The sequence below is a fragment of the Halichoerus grypus genome, chromosome 13, assembly GCF_964656455.1.
Source record: "Halichoerus grypus chromosome 13, mHalGry1.hap1.1, whole genome shotgun sequence".
NCBI classification, from domain to species: domain Eukaryota; kingdom Metazoa; phylum Chordata; class Mammalia; order Carnivora; family Phocidae; genus Halichoerus; species Halichoerus grypus.
Window position 1 is genome coordinate 74,652,859 of NC_135724.1, and position 26,030 is coordinate 74,678,888.

A 26,030-nucleotide genomic window follows, 5' to 3' on the forward strand; every position below is an offset into this window, starting at 1 on the left:
CAATCAGACCTACACTCCACAGACTGTGGAGCAGAGGATAAGGCCCTGGAGACTGGCACGCTCGGGGCTGGTGGCACGCTCGGGGCTGGCAGCCCCACCGCCAGCCCGTCTGATTTCTGAGTGAGACATCTGTAGTGATATTCAAATGAGGACACACGTCACCCAAAGACAGACAGCAAGCCTTTCCAACTGATTAGGACAAGGAAAGATGGAGGTGAGAAGCTGCCTAGAGCAGCCGAACTGGCGGTGAGAGCGGCCTCCCGGCGGTGGGGGGAGGGGGGGCGCCGGGGGGGGGGGTGCCCCCAGGGTCAGCTCCATTGGGCTCAGGCTCTGCTCCAGTGGATGTGTAACAGCCCCACCCGGCAGCTCCCTGCCCCCGGGGGTGCGTGGGCTCATTTTCCCTGGGGCAGCCAAGAAGCAGAGGGCCGTTGTTGCGCAGAGGCCCCCGCAGCTTGGGCAGACCCTCTGGCTGGTGTGGCTGGAGCTGGACGTTCGTCACGTTCCTCCAGCACCCGAATTCCAAACCCCTCCCCTCCGTTGGTTCTTCAGGCAAACCAGTGGTTTGTTGTTGGGATGGCCAAAGAATCTTGTCGAGTGGGTTGACCTTGACTCTTGCATTTCTGGTTGGATTTACAGGGTCTACGGTCTTTGTAGGTTTTAGTCGTGGTGTGAGGGTCACTCCCCACAGTTCTGTGATATTTGCTGCAACTGTCTCCATTCATCTGTGATGCCAAGATCTCCCAGAAACATCACAGAAAAGGTTTCTCTACCTTAAAAAGTTCTGTTTGACCAGTTCACTCAATCAAAAATGGGAGTCAGGAAAAAAATCCGAGGCCTGTAACCTAGCTCTGCAGTGGCCAGATGCCCACCAGTTCTTGCTTCTGGAATCCTTGTGGTAGACTGTAGAGTCCATTTTATCCCAAATCTAATCTGTCTGGAAACTCATGGACCCAGGAGCTTGCTCTCCCTCCCCCACTGTGATCAGGGATGTTTATTCCTTGGGCTGTGATGCTGTGATGCGGTGAGCGGCTTCCCGTGTCCTCTGGTGAAAACGAAGCTCGCTGCACATGGAGGGTGCGCGCTGATCCCTTGAGCCCTGGTGACCTGCGTGAGTACGTAGCTCTTAAGCCAGAAACCAGGACACGTGCAACGTCATGTTTTATATCGGTGCTTTCTGAACGGATTGGGGCCATTGGTCACCATGAGTATGTATAGGACCCCACTGAAAAAATGGTGATCGCATCTGAAGTCCCCACCAACCATACATTTGGGGTCTGTGGTGGTTGCCTGGGAGAGCTGCAGACTCAGAAACTGGACTTCAGGGTCACCATTGGGTGGCAGACCTGTCAGGTGTCAGGTGTCAGGTGTCACGGACACTCAGTAAACAGCTGGTGGATAATAGTGATGGTGACGTGAGGATGAGACAGATGGTGGTGACATCGGTCTCTCGAAGTCCCTGGGTTAAAGTTTGGAGCTGAATGTTCCAGAGGGGCCACTTACATGTTTTAGCTACATGCATGTTTATAAACACCAGAGGGAAAGGGGATGAGTAGTACTGGAAATTGAGGCCCAGGAAAAAACAACATGCGGTTGAGCCTTGAACAACACGGGTCCTGTGTAATGTGGGGCGCCCGCCTTCTATGCAGTAAAATATCCAAATGGAACTTTTGACTCCCTCAAAACTTAACTACTAATAGCCTACTGTTGCTCAGAAGGCTTATCAATAACAAGGAGTCGATTAACAGATTCTGTAGGTTACCTGGATTATATACTGTAATCCTACAACAAGCGTAAGAAAAGAAAGTGGTATTAAGAAAATCACCAGAAAGAAAAAATGCATTTACAGTCCTGTCCCGTGTGTGTTGAAAAAACCCCACGTGTAAGTGGACCCATGCCATTCAAATCCGTGTTGCTCAAGGGTCAGCTATAAAAATTACAGGGCCTGTGTTGACCTTATTTCAAGAACCTGCAGACAGTTGTGAGTTCACACTTGACTAGTGTGTCCCGAGTGCCCACTGGGTGCCAGGCCCCACACTGCCATGGCCGGCTTTGACCTACAGGCCTGTGGGGTCGTGGATGTGCCCGCGTTGTGGGCTCATGTGGGAGACAGAAACCACCGTAGGTCAACCAGGGGACGTTTGACAGAGAGACTTATTCCCTGTGGCCAAACAGTCAGCTCTGAGGAAGCTGTCTGGCTTTCTCGGGCTGAGGGAGTTTACCCAGGAAAGGATGGGCACCGGGAAAGGTATGGGGTTCAGCCCACTGGATAGCAGAGACGTTTGCTGGTTTGGCCGGGCCGGACCTGGTCTCGAGTTGCTGGCAAGCAAAGGCCACTCTGTATGGGGGCAGGAGGGCAGATGATCCGCTTCCGGTGGCAAGGGTGTGCAGAGAGTCTGGGCGCCTGCTGGGCAGGAGGCCTGCCGAGAGCACGGGGGCGCGGGCCCTGGCTCTCGTGTAGAAAGGGCTGAGGGAAGGGTATCAGCAGGGTACAGTCTGACAGGGTACAGTCGGACGGACACAGTCTGGGCTCTGCTGCATGTTTACACACACACACACGCACACACACACGTGGACACACACACACACACACACGCTAACCTGGGCCAGCAGGAAATCCTCTTCCCTTGCACCCCCTCCGCGCCGTCCACCGAGGAAGCTCAGCACCGAGCTCCCTCTACAGGAGCCCCCGCTGCAGGAATCCAGTCCCCGGGCAGGGATGACAGGGTATGGGGGGGTGGGGGGGGCAGCTGAGAGTCTGTAAAGTGACAACAGCCGCCCACACCCACCTGCAGGTGCCCACCGCCTGCCCCGGCTGAAGGAACAGCCCCTCCCCCTCTGCAAAGACTGGGCTTAGCTCGAGTCCTCTCACTGCCGGGCCTCCCTGCTGGGGCACTCCGTGTCCCCGTTGCCATCCTGGGCCTGGAACGCCCTGGGACGGGCAGGGTCACCGGGGGAGTACACAGGTTTCAGCACCCCTGCCCTTGTTGTCTTGGTCTCCTTCAAGAGATCCATTTCTAGAAACTTCAGGGGTCCAAAAGTCTGAGTCTTTGCTGGAATTTGTTGGACTCTGTTAGTTGCTGGTGTGGGGCTGATGCTGAGCTCTTTTATGGCTCAAACCCAGGACTTAAGAAGCCAGCAAATACCCTTTCTAGACTGACAGATGGAGGCGCAGAGAAGCCTTTCCCTGAATTGTCTCTCCTTTTCTATCTAATAGAGGACATGTAATCATCTGTTACATACCTTATTACAAGTGAGACATCATTTTGTTTTCTATTTTCAAGTTCACGTTGGATTATAGCTAACCTTTCAGTACAAGGGCAATGCTCGTGTATCCCGGAGGCAGAATTCAGAAGACCGTTTCCAGGCCACCTTTTCCAGCATGTTCAATCCGTTTTCCTGCTGTCTTTTAACTAGAGCTGTCAGTCGGCTGTGCGGCCCATCTGCCCGCCGGCCGGTGCTGCTGACGCTCACCTCCTTCCACGCTGCCAGGACACGGCTCCCCCGTGGGGCCCTCGCCCAGGGCTGGGCACGGGGGCCAGCTCGGCCCCAGCCACGAGTCTCCATTCCGGGAGGACCCAGACCTCTGAATTGGGGTACTCTGTTCATTCAGAGAAAACTCTCCCCATCTCCAGGCTAGAATTCCAGAGCCTTCCCTCTCCTCACCACTGAGCTCACTCTTCACCAAGTCCTGGCAAGTCTCCCTTCTCGCCGTGCGTCTCTCCCTGTCTGAATTAGCGTGCGCAGCCCCATCTCCTGTGAGGCAGGCTACCTCTGGTCACTTGGTTGGAGGTTCGTCCGTGGAGAATGCGTGGCAGTTGCTTACGGCCTGTAGGAGCCATGCTTTCCTGTCTGACCTCGGCCAGGGCCCTCCACAGTCTGGCTTCCGTATTTCTCCCCAGCCTTGTTCTCTGTTTACCCCACGGGCCTCGTCTGCCCAGGCCAACGCCACACTGACTGGCCCTCGGAGAGATCAGAATTCCTCATCAGAGAAGACACCCGTGCTGCCTTCAGGGACAGGAACTCACGGGTCTTCAGGCTGAGGCCCCAGATAAGGTCTTACAGGCAGAGTCTGCAGAGTCCTTACAAAGACCCTACCAGTAATGCCTCTCTGAATGGCTTCCAGCCTCCCAATCACACCCCTACCCCGTCCGGCACTCCTCTGCTCGCCTTCTGTTCATGTGCATGGATGCTCTTGTTTGCTGGGGACTTGCCCGAGAGTGGCGTGTGTCCCAGGGAAATCCGTGACCTGTGGGATGGCACCTGACAGAGACTTACTGGGGTTTGGGCCCTGGCAGGAGGAGTCCAGGGGAGGTCTGCAAGGGTGGGGCTGGCATCTTGTCCAACAAATGCCTGGTGACCCCGGATCAGCTGAGGATGGGTCTGACTGCACATGGCAGGTGGCCTGAGCCCCCACATTGCCCACCTGTCGGGCGGGAGGGCCCCCGCTGAGCAGTGAGTGGTCGTCACTGTTCCGGGGCTGCTGACCCGTCACCGAGGTCAGGGCACCATCAGCCCAGTGCCTCTGGCCCACCTCCCAGGTCTGCTTGGCACACGGCAGCCACGGCAGCTGTGGGTGCACTGCCCTCCAGAGCGGCTTCCCAGGGCCGGGGGCGGGAGGGGGGACCTCGGTGTGGCCACGGTGGGGACTCCCACCAGGCCCAGGAGCTGACTGCGGGTACCCAGCCCTCCTACCTCCCTGTGCCGATCCAGAAATCCGCCACAGTGTGACACGCCCCACTTCCTCCTCCCCGGGTCATGCAGTGATTCTTTTACCCCTTCTCGGGAAACAGCTCTTAAAGCAAACAACAACAAATTGGCCTGTTTTTATTTCGGCTTCCTTTAGATGCAGCTAGAATGTTTTTTAAAAAGACAAAGCCACAGGGGGGTTGTCCAGACTGAAGGGTCCGCCAGGCACGTGTCACTTTGGCTTAGCTGAGTGCTCTGTGCTGGGCCAGCCTCAGCCCAGCACCCACGGCAGCACGGCAGGCGGATCCGGTGTGCACATTCACTCCCGAGGAGCACGGCGGCGCCCCGGTGGCCACTGCGCCGGGTCGGCTGGTGGGGGCGAGGGCGCCAGGAGCCCGGCCGTGACCGTCCCCCGAGCCAGGGTTGGGCCGTGCTCCCACGCAGTCATCTCCCCCAGCAGGCTCCGGCCGCTGTCTCCTTGAGCGGCAGCAGCATCCGCTTGATCTCTGTTCCCGTTCAGCCTGGGGCCAGTCTGGGGGTCACAGTGTCACTGTCTCTTGGGAGAAGAGTCACACCTACGCTGCTCTTAGGGTTTCTGGACCAATGTAGCATCCCCTGGCCTGGCCCTCTGGGGGTCACCATGACTCACAGAGCTCTTTCTGGGACAACTCCTTGCCTCCCGTAGACCTACTGGGGCCGGTCCTTGTCTTTGTGGGACATCCTGTTCCTTGACAGGTGACCAGGTCTCCCTCCCCCACCCCACCGCCACCGTGCAGGCTTAAAGAGACGGGCCCCCAACCTCCTCCTCGGGCAGAAGCCCCCATTTGGTGATGCTCCTGTGGGCAGTGCCCCAAGCCACGCCCCCCCCCCCGCCCTGCCATGGGCTCCGTGGGCCTGCCGGGTGCTTCCCGGGCGCATCTGGTTCGTGGCCCGGTAGTGGCCGGTGCAGGCAGGCCACCGCCTGCTGGGCCTGGACTCAGGCGCCCCGTGCCTCCCTGCAGGGCCTGATGCACTCCAGCGGCCCCGTGGGCCGGCACCGGCAGCTGGTCCTGGTTCTGGAGGGGGAGCTCTACCTCATCCCTTTCGCCCTCCTGAAGGGAAGCTCCTCCAACGAGTACCTGTACGAGCGCTTCGCCCTCATCGCTGTCCCCTCCATCCGCTCCCTCAGCCCACAGTCCAAGGTAAGCCTCACGCTCACTGCAGGTGCCCGGCTGTGCGGGCCTGGAGGACGGCCTTCCCGGCCAGACTGGGCTGCGCGGGCAGCGTGTGAGCTCTTCCCAATGTTCACCCTGGAGTTTGCGTCAGGAAGGCTGCCTTTGGAGTAGATCTGTCCGAAGGTGGGGGGACAGCCTCCCCCCCCGACCCCTGACTGGTCTTTGCTATCTCCGGAAGACACGATCAGTGTCCTTTCTCTCAAAATGTCTTTGCCGTGACATCAGGGCTGTGAGCTCCTGGGGGGACTGGGTCAGGCTCGAGGCCAGGCCGAGTGTCTGAGGAAGCTGGTTTCCCCCGGCGCACGCTGCCCTCACGATGACCACTGATTGGGCGCTGAGTGTGCCCCCAGCAGAGGGGCCCCGGGCAGGGATGGCAGACACGTAAGATTACTGTCAAGTGGAAAAGGGCCCCACAGGCCAATGAAAGAACTGAACACAAATGAGGTGGCTTTCAGGGGACAGATAGGAATTTGGGTCTCATTCAGCAAAAGAGTGTGAGTAGAAATGTCTGTGAAAATCGAGAGGGTGACGGTGGGCCGTCCACAGAAGCAGAGGTCTCACCCCACAGCCCCCCTTGGCCTGCCCACGCGATTAGAGAGCCTTCCAGCCAACCCTGATCTTCTCCCCCTTCTCCAGACTCTTTCAGACCCTCATGGGCCCCAACCCGCCAGGCATGCACTTTGAGCACGCCCTCAGAGCCCCGCAGACCGCCAGGCAGAGCGGGGTCAGACAGGACTCCTCCCAGTGGGAGAAAGTGGCTCATTCAGGAAGCCAAGCCCTGGACCCTGGGTGTGGACGGCCCCCACGGGACCTGCTGTGGCCTCTGTTGACCGTGGTCATTGACATGGTTCAAACCAGGTCTGCGTCTGCCTCACGGGGCTTTGGAAATCTTAGTTTTGACTGTTTTCTGTGGCTGAATGGTAACTTTCTCATGGGACAGAGTCAGTTCAAAGTGAAAGAAATGATTTTCTCTGCGTTTTTGGCCTGTCCGTGGCTGACTATGACTCCCAGATGCCAAGTGAGCTGGCCTCGTCGGACGCTGTCCCGCGCAGAGTGCCGCTCGCTGCACCTGCTACCAGAGGCACCCTGGGGGTCAGAGAGGGCCCGTGTTAAGAACACTTCATGGCGACAAAGCAGCAAGCTGGCCAGGGAGTGGAAGAGCCCCGTCTCTTGACACACGCCCGGCAGGCGCCTCTCATGCCCAGAGTTTGAGGCATCACTACCGTGAAGCCATCAGAAGGTTATTTTGAAATAATTTGATACTTGGTGTTTCCCCAAAAGCATCAAAAGGCCTCGTTGCGGGGAAATCAGAACTTTGCTGGACTTCTCTATGCTGATTTTATAATTCGGTGGTGTTTTTCTTTGGCAGCACATAAAGCAGATGACAAATATAATCTTTTCAGCACCTAGTGGCTGTACGGGGCTTAGGTCAGCCCTGTCTCCGCTGAGACTGACGAGCTTTTTGTCACCCCTCAGAGCCCCGACTCATCGGGAGTGGGTCGCCCCCCTGTTTGGGGGCCCACAGGGAGGTCTGTGGGCGTGAGGCGCGTGGGCAGGCCCAGCACCACCCACCCTCGCCTCCTGCCGCAGCGTCCCCCAGGGTTTAACAAACAGGAAGGGCCCTTCCTAAGATCCAGTGCTGCTTTTCCAGAGCTTGGCATAGCAGCTGTGATTCTCAGTAGGACGAGCACCTGGGTGAAAGCGGTGTTGCAAATTCGAGTGAGCGAGGTCATTGGGAGCACAGGTGTAGCCGAGCTGGACCGAGCCCTGTGCTCACGCAGCCGGTGTCTGACGGGCGGGGTGGTCTGCTTGTCTGTCTTCCCCTCCTAGTCTCACCTGAGGAAGAACCCGCCCACGTACTCCAGCTCCACGTCCATGGCGGCTGTTGTGGGCAACCCCAAGCTCCCGTCGGCAGTGATGGACAGGTGGCTGTGGGGGCCCATGCCGTCGGCCGAGGAGGAAGCGTACATGGTGTCAGAGCTGCTGGGCTGCCAGCCCCTGGTGGGCAGCGTGGCCACCAAAGAACGGGTCATGAGTGCCCTGACCCAGGCCGAGTGCGTCCACTTTGCCACCCACATCTCTTGGAAACTGTCAGCCTTGGTCCTCACTCCCAGCGCCGACGGCAACCCTGCTGGCAGCAAGAGCTCCTTTGGCCACCCCTACACGATCCCCGAGTCCCTGCGCGTGCAGGACGACGCCAGCGACGGGGAGAGCATCTCGGACTGCCCGCCCCTGCAGGAGCTGCTGCTCACGGCCGCCGACGTCCTGGACCTGCGGCTTCCCGTGAAGCTGGTGGTCCTCGGCTCCTCGCAGGAGTCCAACAGCAAGGTCACGGCTGACGGCGTCATCGCGCTGACCCGGGCCTTCCTGGCTGCCGGCGCACAGTGTGTTCTTGTGTCTCTGTGGCCTGTGCCCGTGGCCGCTTCCAAGATGTTTCTCCACGCCTTCTACTCATCCCTGCTCAATGGCCTGAAAGCCAGCGCCGCCCTGGGGGAGGCCATGAAGGTGGTGCAGAGCAGCAAGGCCTTCTCACACCCCTCCAACTGGGCAGGTAGGAGCACGCACCGCTGGCCACCGCCTGCCAGGGGCCTCCAGGGCTCGGTCCTCACGGCCTCCCGGGTGGGGGGGGGGGGAGGCCGGGCCACCGCGGGGAGGTGGCGTGGGGTGGAGCAGGGGGACGCTTGTTTGCTGAGACTCTTGCCTTCTGCCAAGCCGGCCACTTGTCGCTGTGGTATGAGTTTTTTTTAAGATTTTATTATTTATTTGAGAGAGGCAGCGTGAGCAGGGAGGGGCAGAGGGAGAGGGAGAAAGAATCCCAAACAGACGCCCCACTGAGTGCGGAGCCCGATGCAGGGCTCGATCTCACCACCCTGAGATCACGACCTGAGCTGAGATCAAGAGTCAGACACTCAACCGACCGTGCCACCCAGGCGCCCCTAAAGTAGTCTTTTTGACTAAGGAGCAGCAGAACAGCCTGCCATCGGGGTAGGAGTGTAGACTTCTGGGACTAGAGTGTGCTGGTTGACCCATTTTATGGCGCCCTCACGTGAAGTCCCGGGACAGTGGCGAAGAGCCACGTGGTGGAAAGTCCCTAGGTTCGGTCATGGGAACACTTGGGCTTGACCTAGTTCCATATCTGGGCTCTGTGAGCTGAGCAGGTTACTCGCCCTTCCTAAAGCTCGGCATCCTCACGGGCAGCAAGGGGTGGTAACTCGTTGGCTGTGTCTGGTGACACGTGTACTGCACGTTCTGGAGGGCCGACGGCGCCTGCTCTGAGTGGGCCTGCCACAGGGGCTCGCAGGTCTGGGAGGTGGGGCAGGGGATGACCTGTGGGGCCTCCGGACAGGCCGCCGACCCACACAGTGCAGCCCCCCCCCTTACCCTTCCTCTCAAAATAAATGTGGCTGGCAGGTGCCGCTAGAGCTGCTGCCATTTCCCCCCGAGGCGGGGCCTCCCCACCCCCCGCCGGGCGCCGCCTGCCCCGTGCACGAGCCGCCGTGTTAGGAAATGGAAACATCTGTTTGCGTCACAAACACGGCACAGCTGCAGTGTTTGCCGGGAAGGGAGTCAATCGAAACCGAGCGGAACCCATCCCGTTTGCTCAGGCGGCTGACAGCGCCCGTGGGCGGCCGTCCGCTGAGGGCCGGGGCCTGGCCACGTCGCCGACCGCGCCCGCTGCCACGAGATGCGGCAGAGATGCGGCGGCTTCGTGCCCGCCAGCAGCACGTGAGCTCTGCTGTGTGCCCCCGTGCTCCCACATGGCGTGGCGCTGGTCTGTGGGGCCCTGGCCGACAGGACCCCTGCCCCTCTCTGCGGGGCCCCCTCCCCGTCTTCCCGTGTTCAGGGACGTGGCGCTTTTGTCCTTGTTTTAGCAACAGGCGATATACGAGTCACGGCTTAGTGGAGATGGTGTTTAAGTCGTGCTGCCCCGCTCGCCTTAGAAACAGCCTAGGCTCACTCATGCTCTTGGAAAACCCCTTGTGGCCATTATTTGGGGGCAGTGTGGTTCCAGAGTTGCTTGGTGGCTTGAGGAGACTGCTGTCTGCCTTCCCCCGGCGCTGCCTTCGGGGGCGGGCCGGGATCCGGGCAGATGGGTGGGTCGTCCGCAGCCCAGGCTGCTTGCCCGTCCCCACAACCAGAGAGGAGCGCGCCCTCCCGCCCCGCATCTGCGGGCCCTGTCCCCAGGCATGTTCCAGATGGACACAGGTGCGTCTCCGGGGAAACAGGGCGGATCGTTCCTTGGGATGGTGGCCAAGCCTGGGAAGGGTCCTGGGGGAGTGGGGGGCAGCCCCTCTTCCTGTGCAGCAGGAGAACAGAGGCACTTTTCCGAGCTACTTCCCCGCAGAACCGTGCTCACCACTCACGGGCCGTGAAACGGCGTTAATTCTTAAAGGGGAGGGGACAGAAGGGCACGGGTGGGCCCCCCAGGGAGGGAGACCTCCCGCAGGCCATTCCGGGGAGGAGCTTTGCTGTGCAGGCCCCTCTTGGGGGCAGGGTGGCCAGGAGGCCTCAGGGAGTTGCCGGGGCGGGGGGGGGGGGGAGGGAACAGCCAGAGCTGCCCCGTGGAGGTGATGGCAGGCTCCGAGATGCCCTTCTGTGTTCTCCGCAGGGCTCATGCTCATCGGCAGTGACGTGAAGCTGAACAGCCCCTCATCGCTCATCGGCCAGGCCCTCACGGAGATCCTGCAGCACCCGGAGCGTGCCCGCGACGCCCTGCGAGTGCTGCTGCACCTGGTGAGCAGGGCCCGCTGCCCTCGAGAGCCACTGCAGGTGCCCGAGAGGGGGAGGCTCCGGCGGGCATGAGCAGGGGACGTCGTGCCCGCACGTCCACAGGTGGAGCTGGGCATGCGAGCAGTGCGGACGACGTGTGTCATGGGGCTGGCTGCGGCCTCCTGGCCAACGTCCTGGGGCCTACACTGCTGCTGTTTCTGGGCCATGAAGCTTTGGGCAAGTCACCTGGCCCTCTGAGCTTCAGTCTTGTCCTCTGGAAGGGGGGATAAAACTTCTACTTTTTCCAGGTTATTGTGAGGCTCAGAGAAGAGGTGAGAGTAGCTGGCACTCAGGAGGGTCTTAGGGGCTGAGGAAGGATATTTTAAAATCAGATGGCACCAGGCTTCCCCTAACTTTGGTTGGAGCAGGAGTCCAAAGCTGACCCAGTGTTTGGCCAGTCCCAGCCTTGGCGGGGCAGGGCCGAGGGTACAGACAGGGCTTCACGTCCTCGTCCACACGTCAGAAGCTACAGATCAAGCCAAGCAGCAGGGACGGAAAACGTTGCACCCTTCCACTTTGATAACCGGGAAGGTAATTTCTAACAACTGAGGATCCTTAGCCTCCGTGGAGTGTTCTGCGCAATGCAGACCGGCCCAGCCTCAGGCCGGGGTCCACGTGGCGTCCGCGCTCCTTCCAGACCCGATGCAAACAGCTGCCCTGCCCTGCCCCGGAGGACGTGTCTGAGCTCCAGAGGGAGGACGTGGGGACGAATTCCACACAGGCTCTGGGAGCCGGCTGGAGGCCCTGGCTGGGCAGTTTAGTTTGGGGGCCGGGTTCCAGGGGGCACGTCCCCTCCGTGGGGCAAACTTGCTGCCCCCTGGGCCTGGGGCTCCGTGCACTCCTGGTGGTAGGTCAGTCCTGTGCATCTCTTAAGCTTGGTGTTCTGCCTGAAACCAGCGTGTGACCGGGTAGGAATGATGGCACCTGTCACCTGAGAACCTCGGGCAGCTCTCGGGCCAGACGTGAGGTGGCCCACGGCACCTGCTCCGGGGTAGCTGTGCTCACGCGCCTTGAGAAGCTGCCGAGACTCTCTTAACTGATATTAACCTGTTCCTAGAAACTGCACAGAGCCATTCAGCTGCTCAATATTAGGATCCTTTCTGGTCCCTGTCACCCTAGAGTCCCCTCCTTCCTGGCTGCAGCTCCCAGGCGGCTTTTCTTAGAAAAGACCAGGCCCCTTCTAACTGCCCTGGGACCCCTTGACCCCAGTGGGCAGTGCGTCTCCGAGGACCTTCAGCCCGATGGCAAGCCACCTGGCAGGTTGTCCTGCCCAGGACCACTCGTTTCCTCCCGCCCGTGAGGTCAGCCCCCAGCATCCCAGGTTGCACTGTAAGAGAAGTCTCAGGTGACACCCCGGTGACTCTTCGCCCCTCTAGCGATGGCCCACGCGCCCCAGGGCATGCGGCCTCCCAGGATGGCCTGAGATCTCCCCTAGAGAGAGAAACCGTGGGGAAGGCCCGAGGCCGCCAGAAGTGCCGTGGAATGTTCACGGGGGCGTTAACTTGGTGGTTCCTCGGACAAATTCAGCCCATAGGTGCCAGGCACAGGTTTAGGCCCTGGCAGGTGGGAGGGGTACCTGAGGCGGAGGGGGAGGCGAAGGTTCCAGAGGCCACTCTGTGGCATGGAGGGTGAGTCAGGGGCCCCAGGAAGAAGGGCACCACCGGCCCCAGCCCTGGGATGGGTACCGCCCGTGTACGTGAGGGCTGTGGGCCACGAGGTGGTTCTGGAGGGCCTGAAGGTTTATTCTAGTGATGGGGAGCCATCCCGTGGTTTGGAGCAGGCCCTGGCCTGACAGTGGGTCTTAGTGTCTGGGGAGGAGAGCTTGGGGCGGGCGGCGTGGGCTAGGGAAGGGCCAGAACGCTTCTGAGTCTCCCAGCCTCGCAGGTGCTGGGACAGTAACAGCCTTTCCCTCGGTCCCCTCCCTCACGAGCTGGGCTGTTGCTCCAGGGTCCTGGTCGTCAGGCTGGGGCGCCCAGGTGGCAGCCCTGGCTTCACACCCGGGGCTGTGCATGTCCCAGAGGCGCCGGGAGAGAAACGGGGCCCACCGCTGACCGGAGCGGCCCCTCACTGCCCCCTTCCCTTCCAGGTGGAGAAGTCCCTGCAGCGCATCCAGAACGGGCAGCGCAACGCCATGTACACGTCCCAGCAGAGCGTGGAGAACAAAGTGGGCGGCATCCCCGGCTGGCAGGCCCTGCTCACTGCCGTGGGCTTCCGGCTGGACCCCCCGGCCAGCGGCCTGCCGGCGGCCGTCTTCTTCCCTACCTCCGACCCCGGCGACCGGCTCCAGCAGTGCAGCAGCGCCATCCAGTCCCTGCTGGGTGAGCACCAGGCGGGCCGCCGAGGGGCTGGCCGGCAGCGTGGGCACGCCGGTTGGCGGCCGTGGTCCCTGCGTCCCGGCGGCGGGGGGGGCTGGATCTCACAGCGGGGCAGGAGCGAGGAGTTGCAGACACACACCTCTCCTACCTGGAGGAGAGCCGAAGCAGCAGGGCCTGCCTCCCCCCGGGCTGCCACGGAGGAACGCTGGGCACACGGCAGTGCATTCGGGCGCAGTCGGCAGCTCTGGATCCGCCAGAGCTGTGGGGTCAAACCCGGGGGCGGGCAGGCTGCAGGCACCCACGGCTGCCTTCTGTGCTTTGCTCCAAGGAGGCGATGCAGCCTGGGCCTGAGCCGGGCTCCTGGGGATGAGACCACACGCCTGGAGGACTGGCCTTTCTCTGGGACCCCTCTCTCCTTTCTCAAGTTACACAGAGACCCACACGCCACCGATGTGGAGTGTCTCAGGCTCTTCTCCTGGGGAGGCAGCGGGGCTGTGGGTGCGGGGGCCCCTCTGGGTGACACCCGCCTCCTTCTTACCTTAGGTCTGCCCAACCCTGCCCTCCAAGCCCTCTGCAAGCTCATCACTGCCTCAGAGACGGGCGAGCAGCTCATCAGCCGGGTGAGTTGAGCCAGGGCGGCTGAGCCCAGGCCTGAGCGCTGGGCCGCGCTGGAGAGACAGGGTGATCTGGCCCTACCCAGGCATCTGCAAGTGACACGCTCTTGTTGCCTTCAGCCTCTGTGACTAGACGGGAAGGACGAGGGCTGGGGGTGAAACAGCCCCCCCGCCTCACGCGCACGTCCAGGGGGCAAGAGCCCATCCTCTCTGGGCGCTGGGTGCTGAGAGCAGTAGGGCCTTCGGAGGCCCCTGTCAGCTGCAGTCTCAGGGCTTTTCCTGAACTCTCCATTCAGTGGCTTCCTGCACCTTGTCATCCCCGCCCCCACCAACTTTTTCCACCGACAAGTGGCTCTCACACTCAGCCAGCAGGTGTGGGCCCGGCCGGCTCCCCCGCAGGGTTCTGATGCTCATGCCCAGCTCAGAGGATGGCCCTGCCTAAAACAGACTAGCCACTGAGGCGCAGCAGTGGACACAGAGTCACTTCTAATGCAAGATACTGCTTAGCAGGTTTCTCAAAACGTGCTTTCTTTTAAAGGAATGTAGGTCTAATTCAGGAATCCGGAGGATTCTCTCAGCATCACGCAGGCCCTTCCCAGCTTGACCTCAGAGCTCCCGCTCCTCCTACTGGCCAGTGAGGGTCTGGAACAAGGGGAAGGAGGGACACTGTGAACCCTGGGGTGACCGCTGTGTCGGGGAGGGCTTCTGGCTGGTATAGCAACCCTGAGGAGCACGGAACAATTCCCTCTGGTCGTCTCATAGTGTAATAACTTGAAAAAACAATACACCTCATTATTGTTGATCAGATTTCATTGTAAATGGAAATATTTCTGTGTGGAAACAAAGCTTGCTATGTCTGGGATTAGCCTCTGAAAATCTGAGTGGTGCCTGGAACCTCCCACCTACCCGGGGTGGTTTCCAGCCCAGATTTGGAACATAGCCCAATGACCTGGCCCCTTCTTGAGTTCCTGCTCATCTGGCAGTGAGCGTGTTATGTCTCCTTGTGGACGAGAATCAGGAAGGCCCTTCTAGAACATGGCATATCAAGATATCCTGAACCTAGGAGGGCTGGAAGCCTGCGCTCTACAAAAAAGAGGACGTTAGAATTACATTTGCAGGGCAAGGCTGAGTCCGAAAAGCCAGCTGCTTAATTTCTTGCATCTGGCGGCATCACAGGGCCTTTTTGCCTACTGTCCCGCAGGGCCGCAGGCAGATGTCCCGGCTGCCCGTCCCCCCGCCCCCCCCCCGCCCGGGGCCGGCAGGTGCTGGGCTATTTCTCGAATCACTCTGGAACCGTGGCCCTCAGTGTCTAGAGTGGCCTCTCCGTGCCCTCTGTGCCCCCTGCCTGCCCCGCCTCTCTCCTGGCAAGGGAGGGAGGGCCTGGCTGCCCCTGACCGCGTCTGGCCTGGTGTGGCTGTTTCTCCTGCGTGTCCCTGCTGATTCTCGCTCCTCTCCCCTCCCGGTCGGAGCCGCCGCGGCGCTTCCTACAGCAGTCGTCAGCTCGTGTGCATAACAACCTGTGCTTGAGTCTAAACTCTCTTCTCTCTCTCTCTTTTTCTTTCTTTTCTTATAATCTGCTCGCCGAAGGCTGTTAAAAATATGGTTGGAATGGTGAGTACGACTTTAAGTAGCAACTGTTGTCAGGTGAGCCCCTCAACCCGCCCACCCCCTGCGTCCCCTGCGGTGCTCTGAGCTCGGGCGCACGTGCTGTCGCTCAGAGCCGCGTGCACGCGCCCCCCACGCGCTCCGGGCCGCCCGTGCAGCCGGCTGCCCCCTTCCTCTGCTCTGCCTCCCCCTTTCCTGCTCCACCCTTCTTGTGTTCTCGATTTGACCTCTCAAGTTCCACCAGAACAGCAGGGGCAGAAGTGACTTTGAGTGAGTGACACTGAGAACCCACCACACAGGGCCCCTGAGTAGACTCAGGGGACCCGACACGCCCGGGGCCCTCGAAGGGGGTGTGTGGGTTCCTCCCCGAGCACTGTGGCTCGGGGACGGGACGCCAGGCTCCACTGCACCATGTAACTCAAGAGCATCAAGGGACTCAGAAAAAAAGAGGGAGACGACCGGTCCTACAGCCCACCCCTCTTCTGGTCCCCGAGCCCCGCCACCAGTGTGCGCCAAGGAAGAGGCGAGGCCGCCCCTGCCCTGTGATGATACCCCCCCCCCCGAGCCTCCCGAGAGGAGACACGACAGCAGGCCTGAGGCACCGTAAAAGGGATTTGCAGTGCGATACACATTAAGGTCACCAGGGATGCCGGTAGCAGGTGACACAGGAGTAACGCGGGGACACATCCTAGGCGGGCCAGAGGGAAGGCGGCGCCGGGAAGGCGGCGCGCTCACGCTGTTCTCCTCGCTCAGCTCCACCAGGTGCTGGTCCAGCTGCAGGCCGGCGAGAAGGAGCAGGACTTCGCCTCGGCCCCCATCCAGGTCTCCATCAGCGTGCAGCTGTGGCGCCTCCCGGGCTGCCATGAATTCCTGGCGGCTCTAGGTAGGGCAGAGCGTCCTTAACTGCTTCGTGCAGTTCCCTTTTGGAAAACTCCGTCTCTCCTGGTTTCTGTTGGGTGAAGCTGGTAGTGTCTCAGGGGCCTCGGTGTTTTCTTAGATATCACGGATAGATGGTGGACTCGGAGATTCCAGCACTTTAGCACACTTGACCGATGGCCCTCCTGCCTTGTTCCATTTCCCGACATTTTGGTTTCATCTCTCTCATTTCTAGTCCTCATCTTGATAGAAAGCTGCTAGATGTCAGCATTGTTGGGAGTCAAGCCATGATTAAAAGCTAAAGAAAACAAAGTCCTAAAATAACAGTTTCAAGGTCAGTCTCTACTGTACTATTGAAACCAGGTCTGATTTGAAACCAGGGATCTAGAACTGCACGCACCAGGATCCTTGTTCATCCGGGACACTTTTCCTTTTTTTACATCGTAACGTGGCTGAGGCAGCTCCTGGCATAATTGCTGCTTTCAGAGATGCATTTTTTGATAAAATGCCACAAGGGGCTGTGAGCTGCCCTCCTGTCCCACTTAAGTGCCGGTACGACTTGCCTGGGAGCCATTCACCACTTCCCAAGCTTTTCTCTGAACACCTGTTATGTGTCAGGCATTATGCCAGGACGGGGGACGCAGCACTGAGCAGAGGACAAGCCCGGCCCTCTTAGAGTTTTCGGGTCTAGTAAGTACCTAATCTAAGGAGAGGAAGCCCCTCAGGTGCGGGGGTACCATCATAGAGAGGAGCATCAGGGTCACGGTGATTGCTGGAGGGGTGGGAGGCCGGGAGCTGGGGCAGACCAGGAGAGCCTGAGGGTGTCTTCAGGAAGAAAGATCCAGCCGAGGGAAGAGCTGTCCATGAGCACAGGTATCAGGCCCACACGCTGGTGCGGGGCACAGGGGCAAAGGAGGGGCAAATCCTGTGGGTTCTTAAATTCAGAGAGTGGGGACTCTTTGGAGGATGACACAGCCTAAATTCACTATTATGGGGACCAGTCGCTGTCCGACATGGCAGGGCAGCCAATCCTTCAAAAGGAATTTTCTTCTGCTTGTGAAATCTGGATTTCATTGCATTAGGCCTTTCTTCTAACCCATTTTGCAGATGACCTTGCCCAGCCCACCGCAACTTAGGGCCGGTCCATTTGCTTTTGATGGGCAAACCCCCAAAGCCCCACAGGGACTCTGAATCCCTCTAAGTAGATGTTCTCACATCCTTTTATGATTTGAACTATGTGTTTGTTTCTGTTGGCTTAACGCGTAGTCTTCTTGCCATAAACACAGTACATTTATATCTAGATAAATGTAGTCAGTAGCGATTGGACCAACAGTGAGAAAGGCCAGGTCCACACCCAAGAGGGATCTCTTTCCCTTCCAGAACGGGCTGTAGGGCTGGCCTTGGGGCAGTGACAGGACACAGGTGAGGGAAGACGGAGCCAAGGCCTTTTTTTTTTTATAAAGGAAAAGCTGTGTTCCTCACGCAGGGCCTACACCTCCCTTCGGTGTGGGTGCGACAGAGGCAGCCCCCCTCGCCTGTGAACTGGGTATTTCCAGGTGTGTCACTGGCTCTCCCTGGTGTTGGGATGGATGGTGGGTTATTTTCACTGACGGCCTCCACGTTTTCCAAATCCACTGATACTCAAGGGGTGAGTCAGTGTGCACATACTTATCCTTTAATCCCGTGGCCTGAGACGGGGGCGGGGGGAGGAAACGTGTCTGCAGGCCCGGCATTTGGAGAAGTGACCCCCTCACTCTTGAGGGCTCTGAGGCTCCTAGAAGTGCCCGCTTTCCAGCCCTCAGCACCCAGCAGGACCAACACAACCCGTCACCGCCGTTCTGTTGGCGTAACCGAGTCATCATTTAATTAGAGAAACTAAAACATTTATATTAGTTATTTGTTTTTAAATGCTGAGTTCTCCGAGACCTTCCTGTTGCTTTCAGGGAGAGTTTCTGCTTGAGGTCAGAGGGGAAAATATCCCATAGCAACGGGAAGGCTGAGGTAGCTCGTGGAGTGAACCAAATTCCCAGAGGAATGACAGCCTCAGACCAACACCAGAATCCCTGCATGAGAATAAAAACAGAGACACATTTCTCCTTTGGTGACGACTCTGTCAGGAACCACGCGGCTCGCGGCGCATGGGCGGCGTCGGGCGTCACAGACCCTGTCACCGGAGCGCACGTGGGAGGAGGGAAGGGGCCCTGCCCCCTGGGCCGTCCGCACCAAGGCCTTCCACTGTTCCAGGCGGAGCGCACACGTGCAGGGCCCAGGGCTCCTCCGGCCCTAAAGCCCATCTGCGGACACAGGCCGTGGCGTCCGCCTTCCGCCTGTGCGCTGCCCAGGGCGACGGGTGCCGGGCGCTCTGCGGGCTCCTGGTCTCAGTGCAGCGGCCGCCGGCGGGCCTCCTGCGCTCGCGGCCCCTGCCCTCGGCCGGCCCGGCCCGAGCCTCGGCGGAACCGTGAGTGCCCGCACGGCCCGCGCAGGTGGCCCAGCCGAGAGGCCCGGTTCTCCGTGGGCAGAGCCCGCTCGTTTCTGAGCCCTCGGTGGCAGACGCTGGCCGTGTCTGGGGACACCGTCCGTGCCCTTGAGAAGCTTCCACCTTCCCAGGCACCAGCTTTAAATGTCGGAGCCCGCGCTGAGGGGAGTGGCCAGTTTTTGTCCTCAGAGTCGGGGAAAGAATGGAGAAGGCAGCTCACCTTCCCGAGCCGTACCGGGAGCAGGAACGGAGCCGGTGCTCGGGGGGGGGGGGGGGGGGGGGGGGAGCAGGAGGTTCACAGGCCCCCGGGGCAGCCCGGGCCGGGCACGGGGGGTTCCCGGGAGACGGGGCGGGCAGCCCTGCGGCGCTCCTCCTCTCCAGGACAGGGACCCTTCCCCGTGGCCGCGGGGACCGACAGTCTTTGTTCCTCTAGGGTTCGATCTCTGTGAAGTGGGTCAGGAGGAGGTCATCCTGAAAACCGGCAAACAGGCCAACCGGCGAACCATGCACTTTGCCCTGCAGTCTCTGCTCGCGCTCTTCGGTAAGCGCCCCCCGCGCGCACCCCCACGCCACGGGCGCCGGCACACGTCTGGCTGCGTTTGGGGAAGGGGGAGAGGAACAGACAAGTATTTTGTGTGGCTGTGTTTGGGACCGTGCGAGAGCAGTGAACAAAACCCCGCTCTGGCGAACTCACGACACGTGCGGTAGAGACGGGCTGCTGCCGAGGGCCGTGAAGACGCGCGGGGGAAGGGACGAGACAGGGTGGCAGCGGGCCGACGAACTAGGGAGGAGCGGTGCCCCGCGGCTCAGGCCACAGGCAGTTTTCGGGGTGCCGGGGGCACGGCCGGCTGCTGCATGAAGACAGCGGGGGCCGCGGTTCGAAGGCAGAACTCCCGCGATCCGCTGAAGGCTGTGAGTCAGACACAGAGGGCGGGTCAAAGGTGATCCCTTGTTTTTCGGAACAAAGGCCAGAACGGGCCTGCCTTTTGCCGAGACCTTGAAAGTGGCAGGAGGCGGGGGTTGAGTTCCATCTTGGACATGTTCCGTTCTGAAATCTCCATCAGACAAGCTCCCCCCACAGCTGGGTACATGAGGCCGAGGTTCCGGGAGAGGCCAGCGCGGAGACGGAGAAGGGGTGCAGGCCCTGCAGGGGAGGGCGGTGTCCTGTGGCGGGGGGGGGGGGGGGCTCACAGGTCACAGGGATGAGCAGGGCCGGGAAGGCGTGGTCAGTGGGGGCCGGGGCCGAGGGCCGACTGCAGACCTGAGCGGTGAACACTGGGCTTGGCAGCACGGCTGCCCGGGGACGTCTGGGGAGGGCAGAGGCCCGGGTGGAGCGGGTTGAGAGAAGGTGGGAGGACAGGCAGTGCGGACAGTGAGCGTAAGTGACGGCGTGGAGCCGCTGAAACGTGGAGGGTGGCGGCTGTGGGTTTAGGCCGGGGTCGGAGCCCGAGGCCGACGTGGGGTCGGGTGAGATGAGAACGGGGTGGAGACGGCGTGGTAGGGGGCTGGGGCTGGCTGGGCCTGGAGTTCTCCCGAGTGTTCTGGGCCCTGCGTCACATTTACTCTCTCCAGCAGGACTGTGTGCTCAGGGAGCATGAGATAAATGCAAGTCGTGCATGAGTAGCACTTGCACGGTTCCCACTAGCTTCTGTGCATATGAGGATGCTTGCGATTTTGAAAGAATAAACCGTAGAGAATTCTAACCGCCCTCTGGGCACCTATGTCCTGTCTTAGATTCTACTGAGCTCCCCAAGCGCCTCAGCCTCGACAGCTCGTCCTCCCTGGAGTCTCTGGCCTCGGCCCAGTCTGTCTCCAACGCCCTGCCCTTGAGCTACCAGCACCCCCCCTTCTCCCCCACCGCCGCCGACAGCATCGCCTCGGACGCCATCTCCGTGTACAGCCTGAGCTCCATCGCCTCCTCCATGAGCTTTGTCTCCAAGCCCGAGGCTGGCTCGGAAGCGGGGGGTTCCCGCGGCCGGCAGGACTACGAGCGGTCCAAGAACGCCTACCCACAGCGATGCGCCCTGCCGCGGGGCCAGCTGTCCCCCCAGACCCGCCCTGCCGGCGGCAAAGACGAAGACGAATACGAGGGCTTTTCCATCATCAGCACGGAGCCTTTGGCGGCCTACCAGGAAAACAGGCCGACGCGCCTCTCGCCAGATCACAAACAGCCCCGCGCGGGGCCGGCTGCGGGTATGAAAGTGTCGGTAAGCTCCAAGGGGAGCGTCAGCACACCAAATTCTCCAGTTAAAGTGACTCTCATTCCCAGCCCAAACTCCCCCTTCCAGAAGGTGGGAAAGCTGGCCAGTTCGGACACAGGGGAGTCAGACCAGTCTAGCACAGAAACGGACAGTACCGTGAAATCCCAAGAAGAAAGCAACCCAAAGCTCGATCCGCAGGAGTTGGCGCAGAAGATTCTGGAGGAGACGCAGAGTCATCTCATGGCGGTGGAGCGCCTGCAGAGGGGCGGCGGCCAGGCCGGCCAGAGCAGCAGCCCGGAGGAGGGTGGCCCTGCGCCCCACAGCGCGGCCGTCTTCCGAGCGTCCGAAACCAGCGCGTTCAGCAGGCCGGCGCTCTCGCACCCCAGGAGCCAGCCGTCGCCGGTCCCCGCGAAACCAAAGCCCCCAGCCAGGAGCTCGTCCCTCCCCAAGGTGAGTTCAGGCTACAGCAGCCCCACGGCCTCCGAGGCGTCCGTCAAGGACAGCCCGAGCCAGCACAGTGGCCGCCCGTCGCCCGCCTCCGACTCCCAGACTTCTCTCCCCGACCAGCCTCTCTTCAAACTGAAGTACCCCAGCTCCCCGTACAGCGCCCACATCGCCAAGTCCCCCAGGAACGCGTCCCCGAGCTCGGGCCATCAGTCTCCGGCCGGGAGCGCGCCGTCCCCAGCCCTGTCCTACTCCTCGGCCGGCTCCGCGCGCTCCAGCCCCGCCGACGCCCCCGACGTGGACAGACTGAAGATGGCGGCCATCGACGAGAAGGTGCAGGCCGTCCACAACCTCAAGATGTTCTGGCAGAGCGCGCCCCAGCCTCCCACGGGACCCATGAAAATATTCCGGGGCGCCCCCGGCACCATGACTTCCAAGAGGGACGTGCTCAGTCTGCTCAATCTGTCCCCGCGGCACACCAAGAAGGAGGAGGGCGTGGACAAGCTGGAACTGAAGGAGCTGTCCCTGCAGCCGCCCGGAGAAGCGCCCCAGAAAGCCCCGCCCAACGGCCACTGGCGCACGGAGACCACGGCGCTGGGCGCGCTGCCCCTGCCCGCCGGGCCCCCCGCGCCAGCGCCCGCCCGCCCGCTGAGACTGCCTTCTGGAAACGGCTACAAGTTTCTGTCCTCTGGAAGATTTTTTCCTTCCTCCAAATGCTAAAGCATCTTCTGTACCCGCGGACTCAGGGTGCAGCAGCCGCAGGGGGCCTCCCCGCTCGGCCGAGTGCTGTCACCCCACGCAACCGCCAGCCACCTCACGCTGGGCGCGCCCTCGGGGCGCGGGCCACCACGCACACGGCCGCTGGCGACTCTGGGCCACGCTCACCGGGAGCCAGGACTTCTGTGGGGTTGGCACGGGAGGCCCAGGCAGTTTTCTACACACTTCACCCAATGTTTACCTTGAACTCCCTGCTTGTCATCTTTGATGTGATTCCTCAACAGGACTTTTTGTACAAAAACGGCCATGGTTCTGGGGTGGGGGAGAGGAAAGGGGGAGCACATATTTTGCTAAGAGGTAGATATGCAGTACCTTTTATACACAGAAATACAAATAGGGCTTTTTTTTTTAAGGCTTTCAGGTGCTGGTTGGGGGTGGGATATATAAAATCTAAGTTGAATTCTACATGGAAGTGTGATATTAGCCAAAAACAGAATGGTTTTTAAAATGCCAGTGATGTGTCACCAAACTGTAGCGATTTTGGTCTCCTGATCCGCGTCCCAGCACGGTAGCAATGCAATAATTCACGTTTCAGCAGCGCTGCCTTCCTGAACTCGGCTCTGCTCCATCGAGCTCTGCAGATGTCCTTGGGGCCCCACTGTCAGCCAAACTTGAATTTTCTTAAAAATTTTATGTAACTCTTCTCCAGGCATTTTAGAACTATGCAATTGTGATTTAAAATGCAACTTTGTGCTTTTAAAACATTACTGACCTTTTTTGTACGTGGATAAACAACTCGGTTTTATTATCAATAGTACTTTGCATTTATAGCTATTATTTTTAAAAGCTCAAATTTTTTAAAATGTCAGATTTTGAATAGTCATCAATAAGTAACTATCAAGTTTGGGGGGGAAAGGTTGAAATACTCCGTTTCCTTGTAAACATAAAAGAAAAAAAAAAATCCCACGGCTAACTCGACTTAACCAGAATGGAACTTACAGCTCCCATTCCCTTTAAGCAGCTGCTTCATTTTATTCTCTTCTCCCAACTCCAGGCCTCGAACACCTCTCCTCTCTAAATCTGTCCCCTGCTCCCAGACCCCGGCACCGCACGGCTGCGAGCCGCTCGGACACCCTCGCCTATAGTGGGGACCAGCCCCCTCCCTTCCCACAGGACTTTCACGTCCATGGCCTGAGAAACGGGGGGCTTTTGCGGGGATTGACATCCGAGTTATGGCTGGGCAGGGAAATAGATATTCCTGAAAGTGTTGTCCTGGACAAACAGGGGTGGACTTTTCCTCCAGCTGTGACCATACACAGAAGTTACCAGCTGGGCGGAGACAAAAGGTAGTCTGGGTAGGGGTGAGCATTAACTTATAAAGGAATGAAATGCTAAAAATCCTATTAGTACTAAGTTTAGTGGGAGAATTTACATAAACTCTTTTTACATAATTCTAAAATGAAAACCTGACCACTCTGCCCACAAGGGGGTGTCCCACAGAGGTGGGCAGCCACGTGGCCCATACCACATGGAGTAGACAGGCAAGGCCTGGCAGGAGACCTCCAAGTAGAGTCTTTAACTTTGGGTAGGATCTTACTTTCTAAACATACCCTGACCACTTGCCCTGTTCTTTGGTGTACCGTGAAAAGAGGAAAGGAGAATATTTATTTGGCTATGTCATGGAGGTTTTTGCCTTTACCCCAGCAGCCATGTTGGCGAAAGAAGAACTAAGGATGTCCCGTTCTAGCCCTGACCCCAACACTGGAAGACAAATCCTTTATAAAGAAGCAAGCACTTATGAGGTTCTTTATGTCAATAGGGAATAAATAAACCGTAATAAAGTACCAGAGTAGCAAATGAAAGCAAGTTTATAGCACTGTGCATTTAGATAGCAAAATCAGGTCCTCAGCAACAAAAACGAAACCTCAGTTTCTGAATCCCTATGTAGATAGTTAGGCTGTCCCTTTCTCAGCAATCTCAGCCTCTTTCCCAAGTGCCAAGGAGCCCTGGAGGACAGGCCTGGGGTCTGTGCCCCCCATGTGAGTGCACCCGTTTGTCCACCTCCGGTGCACGCTGCCACCCAGACCGCTCCCCACGGTTACCAAGCCAGCGAGGAGGACTCATGGACCCCAACCTGGTTTTAGTCCTAACTACATTGTTGTTTTAGGTTTCATGTTGGAAAACCAAACCAAATGGTGTGATTTTTTTTTTTTTTTTTTGTCCTAGATAGAAGCTTTGATGAAGGAAAGCAAACATGACAAAAATGATAGGACCAACCTAAAAATCACCGTAGAGTTGCCGCTTCTTTATGTTTACTGTCAGTATTGGTGTTTTCTTTATGAGTGAAATGGATGTCAAATCAAAGTAACTTTTTCAGGCTCCTCCCCTGAAAAACGTATGCACTTAAAAATGATGTGAGACTGTCTAATCCACAGATTTCTTTGTACAGATCAGAGGTTGGCAGATGATGACCCACAGGCTAAATCTGGTCAGAGGCTTGGGTTTTTATAGCCATGAGATAGGAATGGATTTGACACGTTTAAATAGTTCTGTAAGTACAGGCATCATATTCTTGATTTTGCCTCTTGGCCCACAAAGCCTAAAATACCTAATACCTGACCATTTAAGAAAAAGTTTGCTGACTCCTGGTATAGGGGACAGACAATTAGAATGTTTTGTTTCTATAGTCTAGGGAAAGTGAGTGTCAAGTTGTGGATAAAACTGGCGTGCCTGGGAACCCTGAGCCACGCGGAGAGAAGCAAATGACTCCTGCAGAGTCCGTGGCTCTTCGCCGGATCTGGATGAGCCAATGGACGTGGGTAAAATTTACAAAAATATCTCTTCCTCACTATATGCAGATAGCATTGGATAGATTTCTTTTTCAGCTCAGGAAACTGGAATGCCCTGCCCCTGTGCTACTCCATCGGACGCAGATACACTCAACACAAGCAATAAAATGTCCCTCTCCTAGAAACCTTGGTATGACCACAAAGTAAGGTAGTAGATCCTATCTTAATTGGTACCAGCGAACTACTCACTACTTCACTGATTTCAATTAAATCAAAATACCAAGACAAAATGAGCTCTAAAACTTAACATTTTAGTCCACATTAGTGTGTAGTGAAACGAAAACGTTCTCACCTCCATCCCGTTTGAAACGTGTCCTGGCCCACACGGATACTCTCGGGGTCCCGGCAGGAGATGAGGGGCTGCACACGCCGTCCTTACCCCGCTCGTGCTATCCCCGTGGATCTCAGCAGGTGGTCATTGTAGCAAGTCCCCCGAAAGGTGCCTGTCCCACCGCCTCCCATGATCACTTTGTTAGTTCAGTTCAGTTTGGAAAAAATACCAGGCAATCCTCTGGTTGCTTTTAGTAAGTAGGCAAGAGGTGAAAACGGCATAATTTTCATCAAACATTTTGTTGTTTTACCTAAAATGATTGTACATGTGGTTTGTGGACTGGGCCCTTGTTTGTAACAGATCTTTCGAAGATGTTCCCTGTAAGGACACAGGCGGTCACCTCTCCCCTCCTCAGATGCCTTCCCCACTTGGCACTCACCCCCCTTGTATGCAGTGTTAGCCATCTTTGGCCTATGTGGACTTTTTTGTAAATTACAGTTTCCAGATGGCATTAAACTTTTTATATTACGAAATTTACCATGTAAAAAGAACTTCATATTTTTATTGAGATTGTTAAGGCACTTGGCCTTCCTTTGTGATTTCAGTGTCTATTAAAGCATGAGTTCCCTCGGTTTTAAGTGCTGTTATCTGAATCACTTTCTGTACACGTCCCACACTTTCTAGGTTTCTTTGCAGTACACAGAACGGCCGTGTGTCGCTAACGAGCAGTGAGTCAATCTGGAGTCTCATACATACACCGTAGCCTCAGTTTGCCAGGAGGAGAACCCAAGAGAGGGTGCACAGAGCCAACCTGCAGGCAGGCTTCTGCGGCTCTGAGGCACAGGGCACCTGGGGTGGGTGGTGAATTAGGAGACTGAATGCTTCTGATCTGTGATCATAGTTGGAGGACCAGAAAATCCACAGTTGTGTAAGCGTGCCGACAAAACCAGAGTTCATTACCAAAAGATCCCTGTAACTAAAGAAACTTCCAA

The 26,030-nt window shown here is 58.4% G+C and overlaps 1 protein-coding gene across 4 annotated transcripts in view; it reads left to right on the plus strand.

The window, feature by feature from the left end:
* Positions 1 to 25,676, plus strand: part of TTC28 (tetratricopeptide repeat domain 28) — a 621,832-nt gene extending 596,156 nt beyond the window's left edge. For 3 of the 4 annotated variants that reach the window (XM_078060812.1, XM_078060813.1, XM_078060815.1), the window contains 9 exons: positions 5,688 to 5,867; positions 7,731 to 8,451; positions 10,510 to 10,634; positions 12,757 to 12,988; positions 13,529 to 13,605; positions 15,187 to 15,210; positions 15,958 to 16,087; positions 18,990 to 19,097; positions 20,291 to 25,676. In XM_078060812.1, the coding sequence (XP_077916938.1) occupies positions 5,688 to 5,867; positions 7,731 to 8,451; positions 10,510 to 10,634; positions 12,757 to 12,988; positions 13,529 to 13,605; positions 15,187 to 15,210; positions 15,958 to 16,087; positions 18,990 to 19,097; positions 20,291 to 21,921 (3,228 nt within the window). In that variant the 3' untranslated portion in view covers positions 21,922 to 25,676. The remainder of the gene's footprint in view (positions 1 to 5,687; positions 5,868 to 7,730; positions 8,452 to 10,509; positions 10,635 to 12,756; positions 12,989 to 13,528; positions 13,606 to 15,186; positions 15,211 to 15,957; positions 16,088 to 18,989; positions 19,098 to 20,290) is intronic. The other variant, XM_078060814.1, reaches the window with a different exon arrangement.
* Positions 25,677 to 26,030: the final 354 nt, after the last annotated feature.